This window comes from Symphodus melops (assembly GCF_947650265.1).
Source record: "Symphodus melops genome assembly, chromosome: 1".
Taxonomy (NCBI): domain Eukaryota; kingdom Metazoa; phylum Chordata; class Actinopteri; order Labriformes; family Labridae; genus Symphodus; species Symphodus melops.
In genome coordinates, this window is record NC_136691.1 from 12834563 (window position 1) to 12853508 (window position 18946).

At 40.5% G+C, this 18946-nt stretch overlaps 1 protein-coding gene across 2 annotated transcripts in view; it reads right to left on the minus strand.

Moving 5' to 3' along the window:
• nkain2 (sodium/potassium transporting ATPase interacting 2) overlaps positions 1–17502 on the minus strand; it is a gene marked incomplete at its 3' end in the record, with an annotated part of 73872 nt that extends 56370 nt beyond the window's left edge. For both annotated transcript variants that reach the window (XM_079338257.1, XM_079338258.1), the window contains exon 1: positions 16551–17502. In XM_079338257.1, the coding sequence (XP_079194383.1) occupies positions 16551–16604 (54 nt within the window). In that variant the 5' untranslated portion in view covers positions 16605–17502. The remainder of the gene's footprint in view (positions 1–16550) is intronic.
• Positions 17503–18946: the final 1444 nt, after the last annotated feature.

Consider the following 18946-nt stretch of genomic DNA (forward strand, 5'->3'; position numbering starts at 1 on the left):
CTGTCTATGTGTGCGGGTATAACAGAGAGAGCCAAAAAAAATAAAAAATCAGCCTGTATATGTCTATGTGAGAGGGAGAGATAAGAGCGGAGCCACACCAGAGGGCAGGTGTGTAAGGTAATAAGACTAAATCAATTCATGCAGAGAGGAAGAGGTGGAGGAAAGAGGAGGAGAGGGAGGGGAGGGCATGAGCGAGGGATGAGGAAAAATGACTACAGGTAAAGATGAAAGCCTAATGTCAAACTCTTTCTGCTCTCAAAAATCGGCCAATATCTTCTGATGCCCGAAAACGGATTTGAAACTGAAACAAAACTCTTCATCAGTAGTGCCTTCAGGGACCATGTGGAGAGAGGCAGATTTTTTTGATTTTTTTTGGATACATATTGGAGGACATGAGAGCAAAGAACGGCAAGACAGCTTCTTTGTTGTACGTGTGTCCCTGTCTGGCAGTGAGTGGATACATTTGTGCATAGCCTGGCAATGTGTCCATGTGTGTGTAATTGAACAAAGAACCCGAGTAATGTATTTATAGATCAAAAATAATGGCAGCGTTTGGAGACGCGACAGAAGACCTTGGCAAGAAGTAGTAAAAATGTGACCCACTGCAGATAAGCAGGAGGCAGTCAAAACAAAGCGGTCGTATGCTTCCGAAACAAACAGGCAAACACGTGTCAGAGCTGTGTAATTGCGTGTCGACAACACATCATTTCACAACACGAAAGCGCTTGTTGAAAACCACATCTGACAAGACTTCTCCTCGAGGCAAGACTTTATGGCGATTAACTCGAAAGCTATGCATACTTAATTTGATGGTTAAGAGCTATGATATTAATAATTATTTGGTTAACACATTTGGTCGGAAGCATAAAAAAATAGTGAACAACAATGTTTCAAACTGTGTAAAGTAATTAAAATCTAACTCATAACCTTTTCAAACAAACCGATTGCTTTATTCAATCGTGACAATCGTAAATGGCTATATGTAACTTTCAAAAACGCCTTTCTGGTTACACCACACTGCTGCTAAGCTAACTGCACCAGCATGCTGTTAGTCCCTCGAACTGGCGTGCTCATACGTACAAGAGCGAGCATCTCCATCAGCCGAGAAATTCTCGTGGTCTAGAAGTGAAGCCATGTCTGGGTCAGATTTTACCCCCGAAACCGATCAAAGCTCCCTCCATGAACGAAAAGCTCTCCATTCAGTCAGGCACAACTGTTGCTCTCCGTAAGTAGAGCCGTGTGAGGAGCACGTCGAGCACATTCACAGAATGTGACTTCCTGCAGCTTTCGCAAAAAATTGAATCCAGGTTCGTCAAAAAAAAAAAGTTAAACAGGCAACACTGATGTTAACCGTTCTCTTACCAATGGGCGCTAAAACCCAATGTAATAATGTGACAAAGTTACATTATAGTCCCTTTAACTCAAGCCTTAAGCACATTTAACCACCACTTGTAAGACGTTGAAAGTGCAAATTATTTTTTGCATGGATATTTGGCCATCTTTCCCCATTTCATAAAATATGCTAATTTTCTTTCTTTCTTGTTTAACAAAATTGAATTACAGTCTTTTTTTTATGGCTGTAAATAAAAAGATATACCCAGGAGACAGTTAGCTTAGCCTAGCATTAGTATGACCAGGAGGAAACAACTTTTCCATCAAAAGTCCCAAACCCATACCTTCTACCAGAGACAACAGTACTTTAAGTCTGCACCTGGCTGCTAAAGACCAAAACATAGTCTACATTTCTTTACTTGCTGTTAAAGACATTTAAATTTCTACATCTAGTCTTTATGCTAAACAACTTCCTGCCTCAATTTTCAACTTTGAAACACAAATGCAGTGAGCTGCTCTCAATTTTTTTTCCAGGGGGGATGAATGAGGATTTTGTAATCAATGAGTTTGTTGTTGTTCTTTTATGTTTTTATTTTTTTTAACATTTTTGTAATGTTTTTATTGTGTATATTTTTAAAATGCATTTTAATACCTTGAAGGATGTTTCAATAAATGAAGTCGCTTGTTTTGTTGCTTTGTGATTAGAACTTCCTTGAAATGTACGATACTCTTCTTTACCAGTCCCCTTGATCCCTACTTGTTGACCAGGTGTGAAGTCATCCTTGCTTTTGGACACACCCCTCAACTCCGTGTTACCAGGCCAACAAACCTAACCAGCCCACCTTACATGTGCCCCCGTTGACTAATATATGTATGTATGTATATATTTATATATGTGTGTGTGTGTTTTGATTGTTTGTTTACGTTTACATTTTTTACCTACCCTATTGTAACAATGTTCGTAATTTGTTTCTTGACGACCCTGACGATGACCATGAACTGAAACTCGTCATCGTAACTTGTTAATAAAGTGGATCTTCATGCTTTAAAAGTTGCTGGAGCATTTTGATCTCTTCTAATCATTTCATTGGATTCAGTTGGTGAAGTTGTGACAAATCCTCTGCCTCATGTTTTGCATGATATAAATCCAAAATAGTTAAAGTCACACGGGAAGGTAAAAAAAATCCATTAAAGAACGAAATGGACTGAAGGGTGCACGAGGGGGAAATTGGACTCACTCAATTAAGATTCAAGAAAAACAGAAGGTAAAACAAAAGCTGTTTTGACAAGAAAATACAAAAAAATTCTGGGAATTAAAAGCAAAACATTTAACTGAAAAAGGAAATGAAGAGGTTATTACAAATAGAAACAAATTATTTTACGATATAGCAGAAACAACATTTTGTAAACCCTACACAAAATGATGAGTTTATAGGATAGGAGAATGAAGAATAACGGGTAGTATAAAACGGTATGCCTTTTATATGCTTGTGATCGTTTTTCAGCAAAGTCAAACATCAGTGTTTCTCTTTTGAATTTACTGCAAAAAAAAAAAAAAAAAACCCAAACGTAATGAGAAAATGTGTGGAAAAAAGACATTTTTATCGATAAAGATGTAGGAGTAAAAATAGACACTCTTGGGTATATTCACAGTTGGCTTGTTGCTACACCACCCTTTGATTGCAGGAAAATATGCTCTGCCATCTGTTGTTGTGGTGCACTTCAGTCTAGAAATGTTCAACATTATTAACAGAGGATTTTTTTGTCATGATGCTTTGCATCATTATTACAACACATTAAAATGACATAAACTAATCATTTTAATATAACAAATCAAATGCAATTTTAATTTACAGGTAAAATAAATAAAGTAAAAAAGAGGCATCATTTTATTGTGTCAGACTTTACGTCAGTCAACCTGGTTAGCTGTGGGGGAAAAACTGCCAACCAGTTTTATAATGGTTCATTAAATCTTTCATCTTAAACAATAATAAAAATAAATAAATTTAGAAGGAATCACAATTAATAGTCTGCTTTTATTGTAATTTCAGGCAAGTAAAATATTAAAAGTGCAGTTTCTTATTTTTCAAAGTAAAGATTGTATTGGTTAAAATTGCTGCTTTGCTCCCTGTTTGAATAGAACCTCTACATTTACGAGTATATTGACCAAGTGGCAGCAAAACGTTAGTGGATATATCAATAAAGGTCACACACCATATTGATGGGTCGCCTTTTAGGAAATAGCCTTAAATCCCTGTCACCAACTGGCCACTGTCCATTTCCTCGGATTCAGAGCCAAATAAGTCAAAAGTGAAAGGAGAGAAAGGATTGAAATGAAGACGGACTTTCTGAAGTCAGAAATATTGTCTACGTCTACCAACGTCTACATCAAAACTTGACATTATAGTCTTAAAAAAGGTTATTTGTTTGGAGGAGCCTTATGTAAAAAAAGATGCTTGTGCGTGGAACAATGCTTTCCTTTGATAGACGATAAATGCAAGTTTATGACAGCGCTCTGGTGACAGAAATTCCTTAGATTGTTTTAAATCTGATTTAACCCGGTTACACACTACTGTCAGCTCTGTTCCGACAGACTAGCTGGGAAAACATCAGATAATGACGGGGACACAGCTGATTGCCACTCTACTAGAAGGACAGCCATGTCATTTTCAGTAATAGGTCCCAACTGAAGTATATCCACTGTAATATTTTTTGGGGGGTAAAAACTCATAAAGCAAAAAACTGTCAAACCTAACCATATAAAGACCAGTGTGGTCTTTGAGATAGCACTGCAATAAAAAAACTCAAACAGTCGAAAATGCAGACGTCCCTTCAAGGAGAGCGAAAGCATCGGTCAAAGGTCACATTTTCACTTTCTTTTTCCTTCCTTTTCATGAATGATGTTGTCTTTTTGGATCATAAAAGACTTGTTGTTTTTCAAAATCCTTTTCACCATGAGTTTGTGTGCGAGGTGAGTCGTATGTGTGTATAGCTCATATAAAACTTTGGCCCATTACCTTTAGAATGACCGAGACTACTTTAAATGTATTTTCATTCCAACTCAAAAACTGTTTCAGAAATCCTCAGTCAGAAAAACTGAGGAGACTGTGTGAGGAACATGTAGTTTAGCCGTCTCAGCTAAAAGCCTCATTTTGTATCTGTCTCTAAACTGCTGCTGTCTCCTGCCAGTGTACAGCTCTTCCACATTATTTGCTCCACTTTCACAAAGTCAACACCCAACATATTTGGCTTCATCCGCTGCCTGCCATCGATGGTCATTACTGCTAACTTTGCTGTGTTAAACGACGCGTTCATCCATGAATCATCTGTTCATCCATATATCTTGTGCATCTATCCATCATCGATCCATCCCCTCTCGTTATCGTCTGGCCCTCCCCTCCTTCTCCAACTCATCTCCCACAACCCACTCTCTCTTCATTCATCCAAATCTAGACCCCTCTATCATTGTATCGATCCACGCTCAGACATTCATCTATCCTCTCTGAATATATCTTTTCAACCATTTATTCTTCCTCTCCTTCCTCCCTTCCTTCTCCCTTGGCTCCTTACCCCAGTTGAAAGGCTTCTACAGCAAGACTTAATACGCTCCACCACCTCCGCTGTCCCTGCGCACACACGCACACACACACACACACACAAAGACACTCCCTACAGGATGCAGACGCAAAGACACACAGACATCGTTTTCACAGCTCCCTGAGCAACTCAAATGGCCCGAGAGAGACTGTGCAGAGCAGCGAAAGAGAGAATAAAAGAGAGAGCGAGAGAGAGATTGAGAGATGCAGAGAGAAAAATTACAAGGCAACAAGGGCAACAATTGTACAGAGAGAGAGAGAGAGAGAGAGAGAGAGAGAGAGAGAAACCAAAAAGGGAAAGAAATATGGTGGACAGAAGAAACATGGGACATGGGAGCAATTCAAGCAGTTTCTGACCATGTTTATTCAACTCGAGAGGGTCTGAAACTTTTTTTCAATATCAGAAAACTTTTGATGATGGGCACGTTTGCAGCTGTCCGGAGGACATTTAGAGAGTGCCAATACTGATACTAGTATCATGAATGCCTTGGCTTCAGATATGGTTTTGTGTTTTTGGAAGAAAGCTGGCCATTGTTCCATCGTAACCACAATTTATGAGCCCCACAAAAAAATAAATCTTGTTTCTCGAATCTTGTCTGAATCTTGAAATCTTGATTTTTCATATTTAAGGAAGATTAATTATGACTGCCACTAGCAACTCTTGTTTTAAATGATCATGTAGGGAAGATAGTATGTGTAATCTAGTCCATAGTATGGGAAACAGGATCTACTTCTGTGATAACGGTAAGAAAAGAGGTGAAATAAAATAACATCAAATCTCACCTTGGAACTTAATATTCTTACCTTTTTCAGTGAAATATAAAGTGACGATAACTTTACAGTCCCATCTGTGCTTTTCAACATTTAACCAACCTCCAAAGACCTCCATTAGACTCGACTGATCAGTGTCGCCCTGACAACGTGGCTGTTTTGTCACCGAGAAGAAAGTGCTCACCACCGACACCAGTCATATCTGCATCTCTTAATCATGCGTAATGAAGCTGGAGGCATTGCGTTGCAGTCACTCACCGTTCTAATTCAAGCGCTCCTTTGATGTAATAAGATCAAAACGCGTGTGCGGGCGGAATAGCACAGGATTCACGGCATCAACAATAGCAACAACTACATCAACAGGATGTGATTTCTCGGAGAACAATGGGGGAGTGTTTCACCTTGAGGGGTAAATATCTACGCAACGGGAAGTAAGCAACACAACAGTGTGATGTCTATTAAAATAACAGAAAAAGAAGAGCGTGTCTCGGCCTGTATTCCTGCCTCTATGCCCTTTACGGAGAGCTGCCTGCGTGTAAATATTGAGGCAGCAGTATTTGGCCAAACACCTTCTCAGCTCATCCATCAGCGATGGTCGTGCACAAGGTCAGCTCCCAGCATCATCGATACACATCTCTGCAGCTCAGCAGGAACACACACACACACACACACACACAGACGTCTGTGGTATCACTCGCTCAAATCCAGTACATGACCTTTGTTGCATGTCGCCACCTCACTTTCCTCTCAATATTTGCCGCTGAGTGTGGATGTGAAAACCAGCGGTGATTTTAAAGATGTGGTCAGGACACAGGAGTATGATGCAGGGAGATTGAAATTGGTCGCCAGATTGCGCTGAAGAAAACAAGCAATTTAAAGTGACTGGCTGCGGCAGCGTCTGTCAGTGCCCTCCACAGCAGCAGTTTAAGATGAAATCTGTTGAAGGGTTTTAGGAAGCAGTGTGATAGATATCAAATCTGAAAATGCTGGTTGATAAAAACACTCGCTTATAATCCACTAAGGTTTTAAGGAATTTAAACACTATGTGCAGCTATCGAGAAAAACAGGATTCACTTCTTGTTTTTGACTAAACTTCCTGTTGTGTACTGATCCCCCTTATAGTTATATATAGTAACCATTTGTCACATTGTCCTTCAATATACTGCTCTTTGTGTCTTACATCACAGATGGAATTACTGCCATTGCTGCAAAGGCTCAACTTTTTGCAGCTGATTCAAAGAAGGCTAATGGACTGTAATGACTCGTGATTAGATCACATTAGACTGCCATTCATTTTCAGCCCACATAATAATACATGATAGCTGGATCATTAGCAGAAAACATTTGCATCGGATTCTTTAGGAAAAACAAAACCTTTAAATACACAGCTTGGGAGGTTAAAATTGCTCTATTATTTTACTTCAGGATAAACATGATCATAATCTGTGCTCTGTTCACTTCCTCCACGTGGCTGATCTGCTGCTCATGTGGAGGTTCTCAGTCATCCAGACCATGGTTCTGTATATTCCAAGCCTAATCCAAAAACAATGAGATTGAGGATGTTGAAGAAGTTTCACCTCTCCTCCGAAAGGTTTCTCGTCTTCTAAACTCTGATATGAATCATCCTTGATTATTAGCATGCTAACGATCCACAGCGGCTCACATTTCTAGCTCGTCCCATCAGATAGTTTAGAACTGAAGAAGCCTTTCAGAGAAGAGGTGAAACGTCTGCAAGAACTTCAACCAGTCCAGCTTTGGATCAAGCTTCCAAAATGTTTCAGCGATGAATATTTGTATTATATTTGTATCACTGTAGATATTTACATTCGTTGAAGTAGACAGTCGTTACCCATAACATGAACAATGGTTCTGTTTGGTCCCATTGAGCCATGAACCAACCCCAGGCCTGGCTCCAGGGTGGGGCCCCGGCTCCGCCATGCCGGGCGACGTCACTTTCCTTGTTTTTTTCCCCCCTACATTGGTGTTTATAAACTGAGCAAAGGGCAAAATAAGAGCTAAAGAAATAAAAACCCAATAAGGAAAGAAGGGTGCTTCCATGTTGACTCAAACTGAGGAATTATATTTCAAGTAAAAATTTGGATTGGAGAAAAAAAAAACGTTTTCATAACCAACAACCAAAGTGGCACAATAAATCCTAACCGTAACATTAACATAGTTTGAGCCTTTTTAATAAACACTCGAGATGCAATGATTGACTAAAGTTACCACAAGATATGAGTCACAATACGACTGAGACTGAAGAAAAATGATGACTGAGAAAGACTCCTTTCAGGGCTGCTAATCTATTAATCAGTGTGGTTTGGCCTTTCAATGTGTTTTTCTCTCAACAAGGGGAGGTGATGGAGCTTCTCATTGTGATGCTGATAAAATGCTGCTCAGATGAAGCAAGAGCTTACTATCAGCTACAGTCAGATAAATTGGTGCTAATTCAATGATGACAAAAAACTGTGAGTTATAGCTAATGTGCATGACTGGATTTATCACACTTGATATTGCTCATACTGAAGAAAAGTAACTGCACATTTCCCCATGTTGTGCAGGCCAATAGGCAACCTCTCAAGCTTCTCTCTATACACTTAAAGGGAGCACTCACAAAAAGCAAAGTTGTCCTGTACCGTGCAGCACAATTGTCCCCACGCTGGCCTGCACTCACACAGCTCCAGGGACTGGTTGACTCTTGTACATAAAGACGTGATATAACACATTCATGGCTTTACATGACCATGAAGCCTGCTTAGTTTACAAGACCTGCGGACACGAAAATAAAAACTTAAAGGGACATCGTCACATAAGAGAGCAACATAGAGAACCTGGCAGCCGCTTTACTGACTTTGAGGATTATTTTGAGTCATTTTAGGCAGATACAGCTAAAAACAATCCTGGGTTTCTTGGTAATGACAGCTGCCCACGTTGTGTATGCACGCGTGTGCCCAAGCACATCTCTACCAAGCAGGCCAGGGCCAAGGAAGTGTACTGTTCTTGTGCACGGATCGGCGCACTCAATCTAGTCAAACAAACAGTACGGTACGGCTCACCTAGTGTGAGTTCACCCTTTGAGTTAAAGGTGCAAAGCATTTTGTTTTGTACCCACTGACAAACGTTATTGTGCTTTAAGAGCATATTAGGACAGGTCTCACAAAACCTACTGAGATCTGCAGCAATGAGCAGGTTTGCTTTTATACAGTAAAGTGTAGTTCCACCAAAAGAGGCACAGCAGTGGTCTATACAGTGGGTGTAATTTCACACTTCGCCTGTCAGTATCAGTGAGTTTACAGAACAAAAAAATCTAACTGTGTAAGAGTTCAATTTAAAGCCTTCACTGGGCTGCAGAACAATATAGATTGCATCAGCTTCCCGACTCCAACAAAAATATTTCACTTTTTACTCCTCCAGGGTTCCATAGGTCGCTTTAAGATGACTTTGACTTCACACAATAGCATGGTTTTGTTCCTTGACACAAGTCTTCATACTGTATGCTTTAACAAGACATGCCAAGCTCAACTTGAGGATGAACTTGTGTTCTCTTTTTCTTCCATTTAAAACATCTAGAGTGGAATTTTGCACTTCATGAAAAAGGTTTCAAAGAAAAAGAAAAAAAAGAATAAGCAGAACAGTGAAGCTAGAGAGGCCCTTTTAAAAGTAGATTACAATTAACAGTTCTGTAACTTTGCATCCAACCGGAACATTTAATCCAGCAATCTGTGAGGAGCGAAGGCAATCGGCTTCTGCTTCCTTTCATCTCAAGGTCCATCACAACTAATTGCATGCCGTCTTTTGCTCTCGTCATAATTCAATAAAGCCAAGGACTTCCACAGAGATAAATCTACTGATCACTTACCAAATCAGCCAGCACCTCCTTTAACACACAGCGAGGAAACAAGGACGCATAGATGAAAGAGCCACAATAAAACATGGCTCCAAGGACAGCAATATCACTCGTTTGTCGCCAATCACTTAGTCACAAACTAAGTTCTTGTATCTGAGAACTTTTTGATAGTGTCTATGATCATTCTGGACAGAATGTAATGGTCTCTGCAAGATACATCATTCAGCAATTCCTCTAACATCCCCTCAAACGTCACATTGAGGCTCAATTTTTAACCCCTGCATCGGTGCCAATAAAACTTTTAGACACTCCCTCTTTAGGATGGGTGAAATAACTTTTGTTTTTGTTTACACCATTTGTTTATAACAATTAGATTCTGATTTGCAGCTTTTCGTTCTCTTCTTCCCTTCATATTCAGTAAATGTTTGTTTTCTCAAGTACACATGCTAACAGGCTAGGTAAGAAAGGCTGTTACTCTGTCCTCAGCGTCAGACATCAACTGGTGAAGAGAGAAGCTCTGTCACCTCCAGGTGTTGTATGAAAGAGCTTATCATCAGCAGCAGGATTGGTCCAACATCCCGGCTGAAAGCCTTTTACAGCTCCCTGTTTGACCCTTGGACGCATTCCAGCATACACGTCATCTTACTGCACATTTTTCCTTAAAAAACTTGGTCTTTTTCCAAACCTTCAATGTATTGACTAAGTCTGAAGTTTCCAGCGAGTGCAGTTATGCACTGACAGCTTTTTGACTGGCTTCTTTGGCGAACTGATGTTTTTTTCTATAACAGCAAATATGGCCCCATATTTATCATCAAACAGCATACATAGCCCAACACTATGTTTCCCTTTATACCGTTTAATTCATTTACTTTGTATTGAAGCAACTATCCAGACCTAGCAGATGTTGAAGCTTTTAATCCTAAACAGTTTCACTTAAATTACACGTGGAAGAACATCTGGGATGTGTAGTGAACGTTTAACTGTACACGATTTCAGAATAAGTGGATATACAGTAAAATGCTGAAGTTCAGTAGCAAAGAACTAAAGCAAACACACTAAATCAATGCTGGCAATGCAGCTGATTTGTGTCCTGAAATAGAGGAAGCAGAGGAGTCTAAGTCATTAAATATTGTCTCCATTCAAACGGACCTGCTGAATTTTTCTGACCAAAGCACACTGCCCTGAACCAAACTGAACATCTCCAAGGGAGGATTGATCATCAGGAGCAAAGTACGTTTGTACTGCAGGTCTGATGCAGCATTAACATCGAATACACTTGTGCATAAAACTACTGTCGCCACTGAAGTTTCAGTTTAAAACAATCATGTTCTTGTCTTTGCTTTGTCTGTCTGTCTATCTGCTTTTAAGGGGCTATTTAAATAAACTGATGATGATGCTCATTACTATTAAGCTGTGCTCAAAGTAATAGTGTAGCTTAGTTCTGGGTATAATTTCCATTATTTTGATGCAACAAATGCTAAAGTGCCCACACGATAACACATACGGTAACTTACTTTACAACCAATCAGTCTCTTTTAGCTCATTACCTTGGATCCCATCATGGAGCATTAATACCAGCTCTACTGCTGCCCTTGTAGAAACATTGAAATTATTTAAAACTGAGATTTGATTAAGACAACTACAGCAGTTTAAACATCAGCTAGAAACACTTGTCATTTCAGTGGACTCAATCCTAGCAGATTGGCTGGAACACTTTACTTCTGTGTGGATAAATAAATGTGTTATCGGATACAGAGAGGACAAATCCCCATCCTTTCTATTTATTTTTACAGAGAACAACCTTAAGAATTAGAATCCAGCTTGGGCTCATCGAGCAGCTTTGAGGTCTGGTTTGTAACAATGGAACAATACTTCAGGACCAGTGGGTGAATGCTTGTTTTGTTCGTCCACCCTGTTGGAGCACATTGAAGGATTTGCCTGTAAAATTCATTGGCAAAGGTGAAGAGGCTGTATTCCTTCTGGCAAATAAATATGAGACAGGAGGTAAGGCCAGACGAAGACAGGAACAATTGTTAAAAGACAAACAGAGACAGAGCTGGTATAGATATAAAAGAGACAGAGTGCTGGGGAAAAAGAGACTTACAAATTAGAGCCTGCAAGAAGAATAAGCGACAGTAAATCTATAGTCAGAGCTGAGGTGGTGTGTGGCTCTTGTTGAAAGCGGTGTTGTACATAAGGGATCGCAAAGCTTTTATCTCACTGAGTTGTGGCAATGAGGACAGAGATCTGAAGATGATGATTGTTTCAGAGAATTGGAGTTCAGTTCACTTTCAACTCAAAGCATCCGCACAGTGGATTTGATCAAATTTATGAAATACCTACAGCATGATGCCTAGCCAGCATGTTTCCGAAGAGCTGTGACTGAGGATTTCAAACAGAATGATGTGGGAGTTCAACTCAACTCTGTATGAGCGTGAGAACCTCGTAGCAAAACGGTAATATCTGGCTCTTAATTTATAACAATGTGCAAACCAAGTCTGGAGAAATAATTCCACTTGAGTCACAATAAAATGTTACGAACATTTTTCAGGTTATTTTTGCCCTGTAGTTAAAAAGTCAAATTACATGTTTACAGTTTTTTTCTGCGATATCCTTCTCTTAGGCGTCTGATCAACCGCTGTTTAGCAATCAGGTAACACACACGGCTCACATGCAGAGATACAATTTCTGCATTCATGTCACAGCTTCCAAGTAATGCATTATTCATCATGTCCCTCCATAGTGGAAATGTCACAGCAATGTATCGACTTCAGACAAACAAACACGGTGTCCTCTCAGATAGCCTATAGCCTTGTTACCGCACAAATGTAAGATCTCCACTTGTTGTTCAAAGTGTGTTTTCAACTATTTCAAATGAAAAAGTTCCACGACACTTGTTTTTAGAAAATACCAGAAATGGTTTAAGCAGCACCATCTAAAACTTACTGTTGAACTACCCTTTTATTGGGTCTTTTATTTTGAAATTTATAATTACGCCATTGTAACTGTGCACTATCCTGAATCACAAAGCTATGGTTATACTCTTTTCAATTAACTTGCTGATCAACAACATAGTTAACGTTCCATCAACATATACACCTACTAAAGCTGTCTGAGCTCTACTGAACCAACCAGCCAATGGAGCGAGGCCAACCCCTTACCTATCACACCATTGGGTGATGTAGTCATCACATTTGTGACAGCAGCTGGTGGGTGTGTGGACTGATATAGCAACAAGGACCACAACCATCACCAGAAAGTGAGTCATCGTTCCCATATGTGTATCCATGTGTGTGTGTGTGTATGTGGGTATATGTTTATGTGTTAAAAAAAGGTGTCGGTAGAAACACCATCTGGTCCGCTTTGTACCGTCAGACTTTATAATCCTCTCCCTATTCTTCACTATGAGTTTTGTTTTCTTTTGATAGTTTACACGTGTTTTATTCTCAACACTAAAACAATACTCCTTCAGCCTTGGAGGATTCTAAACTGGTTGCCTAGCAACCTCAAAGTGACAACCAGAGTCCAGGAAGTGACTGCATACAGCCAAAATAAGGTCAAGCATGTTAACATCCAGTAAAACTTGAATCTGTAATTATACTTGTAATTAATTAAACAAACTAGATATAGCTACTGTAGAAATGTGTACGTAAAACAATGCAACGTAGCTAAATCATATTTAATTTCTCTTTTTGGAATAACTTTTGAATTAATGTTTTTTTTTTCCTGAACATCGTCCCAAGTTTCTAAAAAAGCTTTCTAGCGCACGATAACAGTTCTCTATCGATTTCTTATTATTTCTTCATATCTACAGTATGTTGTTTATAAAATCTTTCAATTGGAGATTATTTGTTTGGATTTTCACAAAAAAGGTGTGGACTACCTGTGATGTCATAAATAATATATGATCTTATCAGCGTAGAAAAAGAAAATCCCTGCATGTTCTTGAAAGTTAAAAGAAGAGCTGTAAATGAAGAGTTTGTGCAGTGTAAGTAAAAAAAAAAAAACCTTTGCTAATTTGCTCCTTAGACACTTAAAAAAAAAAAAAACGCTGACTATAAGGGAGACTAATAAGCCGAGTGCAGAGAAACACACGCTACATTTACTCCAATTTGGATCACAGTGGCAGAACTTCACCTGGTGGGACTGATCACACCTGACACACAGTGAAGTAAGCAGTGAGGTCTCTTCTCCAATGTGACTCATTGATCTCTGCTCAGCTACAGTGACATCACAGATCTGACTAATTACCCTGTCTAATGAAGCTGGAGGAAAAACTGCTGTTAAGAGTAACAAAAGACATCAGTTCCACTACATAGGACACACTGACCACCAGCAGCATTGTTTCCCCACTCTGCACAGGGGTCAACTATTAGGTTGAATCTCACATAGTAAAAACAATTAACTCCAGCAAGGAGGGGGGGTATGGGTGGGGGGGGATGCTGAGAAAAGGCCTTTCTTTTCATTTGTGGTCAATTAGGCTGCTTTGAACAAAGAGGATTGTGGGCAGTGCGGTTTCCTGTGGATAGCTGCTACTTAAACATCTGTTTTACTATCTTTATCCACGCACCCTGTGGAGATTTCGTTTCACTTTTTCCTCTTAATATGACAGAGAGCTAACCGTGCATGGACAAACGGGGAAATACAGTCGTGTTAGTCCTCCAGCTCAGCCAGCAGTGATATCAGCTGGCTTAGCTATTACAACAGTTAGCAGAGCAAAACATGTTGTTGACTAAGGCATAGCATTAGTTCCACCGCATTACACACAATGACTATCACTGTGACAGCATCTCATTCACAAACACACACACCAACGTGCACACCCTCCCGCTAAGGAAACACAAAGCATCCTCATTTACAACCAAATGATGTGTTACATGTATGCACAGCGCATGTGGCAGCCTATCAGCATGCTTAAATGTCTGTTGTTGCTTTAATATATATATATATATATATATATATATATATATATATATATACATTGATATATGTATATATGACACTGCTTCGCAACTATGCAACTTTTTTTTTTTTTAGGGAGAGTCATGCCACTGCCACAAGCGAACCCGGGCCGGACGCAAACCCAGGCCGCCCGCGTGAGGACTGTGCCTCAATGCATGGGGACACGCGCAGTGCCACTGCACCGCCGACGCCCCCAACTATGCAACTTTTAAGCCCGGACGCAGACAGTCACACAGAATGACTTACACATTGATATCCCGTGATGAACTGGATGGTTTCCCTGTTTCCTACTCTTGTCGAGAATTCAAACACAACTATTCAACAACATAACAATAGGTCTTCAGTCTCCACATGCTTACTATACATGACTCCATAAGCTGAGAATGCTACAGCATCATGTTTATGCGTCTGTGCGCGTGCATGTAAAGTCCCACTCTACATTACAGTACATTCTCAGTTCTTACACGAGACATTGGGAAGAAATTCCACCTTCTAACACTGTTTTTCTTTTATTAAACGACACTGCTGCTTGAATAAATGCAGGTTTATTTAGCTACCGCTTACATCCATACTTTTCTTCTACCGGAGCTTCTGATTGCCAACATTTTCCAGTGTAGCCTGCAGAGATTCTTTCGCTCACTTACAGTATTCTTCAATAAGTAGCTGTTATTCTTACAGATACAACGTGCCGTTATGAAGACTCCTTTGTTACATGTCGTCAAGGTAAGGAGCTTGAACAACAAGCGTTCGTCAGGTGGGGAAATGATGACTGGACAAAATGAAGGATCTTCTTTCGTAGGATTCTTTTTTTAAGAAAACGTTTGTTTTGTATTTTCAGGAGCCAGCAACCAAACTTTTGAATTAAATCAGGATATGGTGTTTACACGCCCACAGAAACACTTGGAATTCAAATCCCTGTATTCATGATCAACACTCAGTTCACTTCAATGCAATTCGAACAAATTGAATTGAATGATCAATACTCATATTCCAGTTTCTGATCGCCTGTGATGTTTACGTGTTGCAACACAAACCACTGCAATTTCGAAATCTGAGAAAACTGAGAGCGCCGTGGCTTGATGGGGCCTTAAAAGACAAAACTTAGCTTCTTCTTCGCTCCAGAAGTAAACCGCTGTCATGGCCGACGGCACATTTGTTTTCCTGATAAATCAAAGGCACAGTAATATACAGCATATACAGTAGAAACCAGAGTGCATACATGCCACAATACTGTTTTCTTTCCAATTTCTTGAGGTCCAGTCAACACAAAGACGGGGGTACTAAAAAAAACCTGGAATATTCAAAGTCAATGTAATGCACTCATTGTACTCACATTTCCCACATTTTAATTTAACCCTTTTTGTTTTGAAAAATTTGAATTTTTCAATTTGATTTTCTAGGATTGAACTGGAGAAACCTCTTTTGATCCTTGTCACACTCCGTATGTACTCACGTACACGCCTCCCTCTCTCCCCATTGTCTTGTCTGGCACTTGTTCTCACTGACACAGATGGTGATGATTGGAGCATGAGAGAGTGAGACAGCCAGAAACAGAGGGGAGAGCAGCAGTTGATTCCTCCTTCCCTCCATCAGTACATTTTTCCATAAATGACATCCTGCCCCTTGCAACTGTCCATGAATCCATCTATTCCTCCTTCACCTCTTTATCACTCCCAACTTCCACCTATCTATCAGAGCACAATGTGGACTCTGAGAGCGGTTTTGAAATCCCACTAATGTCAATTTATCTTTTCAATCCACCAGTTCATCAAATCGTCCCTCAAATCATAGTGTACCTTGTAGCATGACCTTTTACACCTATTAACTTCTAAAACGAGCCCTCCCCAATCATCCATCGTTTCCCCTCCATCCATCCACATCACCCTGCTGTAAATCCTGCCAGCAAAGTGAAGATCTGTGTTCTGATTCCCCGTCATGGCTTGTTTTATTTTTCCAGGCTTTTAAGAAACATTTTCTTTCTCTGGATTGATCCTGCCATTTAACCACCCCCGCACTGGATCAATAACAATCTTAACACTTACCAGCTGCATGCCACATATGAAGGCCAAGGTGCATCTGCCACTACAGCACCCCATGGTGTCCTCCACCTTCTCTCCCCTTATCCACGTGGTGAAGAGCGAAAATGTAGATTAAAACTCTTAACTCTCCAGCTGGATCTTAGAAATCCAAGAAGCCCTCTCCCCCCCACCACCACCCCGGGGAGCCCAGTCTGGCTGGCTGCCCGCCCAGGTGGAGAAGCCCAGTTTTCGTCCTCAGAGGACAGAGAGCAGTCCCTGTACTCACTGGAGCGTAGAGGAAGAAAAGGCTACAACTTCATTCAAATGAATGGGGTCAGGGACGGGTGCCTGGTACCAGGATTTCCATCAAACGAGGGGTCAGGGATCAAAGATGTAAGACTGGGCTTGGAGAGGATTCAAGGCCAAGTCGTGTTCTTTATGCATCCAGAGAGGTTGGTTCAGTAGGAGACCTTTTCAATTGTTCCATTTAGTTTGACAAATCAGCTAGTGATGAGATGCATTTTGATTCACAGTTCACAAGATGATTTTAGATTTCTGATGTGAATCCCTCCACTTTGTGTGCATAAGGGTCCACTTGTCTAATCCCCCCCTCCTCCTCCTCCTCCTACTTGACTAAAAAAGTCCGGAGGACAATCACGTCTACTGGTCGCATCCTTGAATAACCATGGTAAGCTACTGGCCACTTCTAAGACAGAAAGATTTTAAAAACACAGACAGAGCTGGTGGGATTAAAAAAAAAAAAAATGATGAACCGCTCTTCTGTTGAATCATGTACGAGCACTTGGGAGTTGAAGTGACTGATTTGTTTCAGGGAGGAGAAAATAAGTGCGAGTGGTCCTTGCCTCCTCCTTTCTTATACACCAGCTCCTACATTGATTTTACAGGTTCCTTTACAGGTTCAGTCAAAGTCAAGACACGGCGTTTTTACGTCCAACTCCGCGCGTTTATAATCCTCTATCTGTGCGTGTCGCCTGATATTTGGGTTTTTTTATCCACTCAGAAAAAGATGAGTAAAAATTGTTAGTTTGATGTGAACAGCCTTTTGGAAGTCCTCTCCTGTCAGCTCCGCATCATACCCGCCGTTTACTCAGCCGTCACCGGGTTAATTCACGTCCTCCTCCGGTACTGGGGGGAATAAATCTCTACAACGTTGAAAAACAAAACAGAGAAAATTGTCCACGTTTTAGATAGAGAGGTGCAGTGGTTACATTTCAGGTCGATGTAAGTCACCAGACGGAACGTACAAAAGGCGATACGAGAGGAAGAAAACGGACAAGTTTAGTTTTGTCGTCTCGGGTCGTCTTCAAGGAGTGAGGAGGATGGGAGACAATGGGAACCGGGATGGACCAACGGACCGAGAGAGACAGCCGAGAGGAGCGTCTCGAGCCCGCCATCTGTCAAGTCAAAAACCGCGCAATAATGAAGCTGTTCCGGTTGTGAATTTCACAGTAAAAGCTTGCATGGACAAGTAGCCTAGCCTACTGTACTTATGCTCAAATATATTTACACACTTTAGAACTACTACTAACTGCGGACTACAACTTAACAAATCTTTAACAAGAGGGAATAGACCAGAGGGGAAATAATAACAAAAATAATTTCTCCAATGGCCTATTGTATAAAACATGTAAAGCATTCAAATGAAATGAAATCTTACAACATACAAAAGGTAGGCGTCCACGAACAAAACATTTGTGAAGATATTTCTTATGTTTATTTTCTGTTTAATTTAGTTGCATTAAGATGAGCTCTGATGTATTATTAGGCTACCACACAATACCATTCATTGTCTTCTTGGGGAAATTCGTCTTGGACTCAAGGTGCTGCCAAACATCAGCCCTGGAGGTCAGCAGGGCAGGCTTATTAGTCTATTTTACTGAAGGGTGTCTTAGGTTGAATTCTAAACCTTTCCTCAGCCCATAAACACATCTTCTAAACTAAAGTACTGCAAAACAAATGTGTTCGTTGATGCACAATGGCAATACTGAGAAGTCCTGGGAAAGTTTTTCTGTGTTGTCAGGAAATTGTTCACATTGCAGGCTGTGCTGCAGAGCTTTCTTCTATACTCGGTTTGTTTGTTCAGTTCCCACTTGGACAAGGTTTTATGTGCCCTTCAGACATAAGGGCACATAAAAAACCTATTTCGACCCCTCTGGGCTGTTATTTTGAAGGATGCAGTTAATGGCTTCTGTCCGTGTCGTTGCTTCCTCTGTCTGACTTGGTGAGGCTGATGTTCCGCTCAGCAGGGGAGCGGCGGGGCTCTTTTCACTAACAGGCACACAAACAGAAACGGTGAGAGAGGGAGCTTTGGTCCGTGTGCAGCTGCTTGTGAACGGCCTCAACCATTATTTTTGAAATCTCTCTCTCTCTCTCTCTCTCTCTCTCTCTCTCTCTCTCTC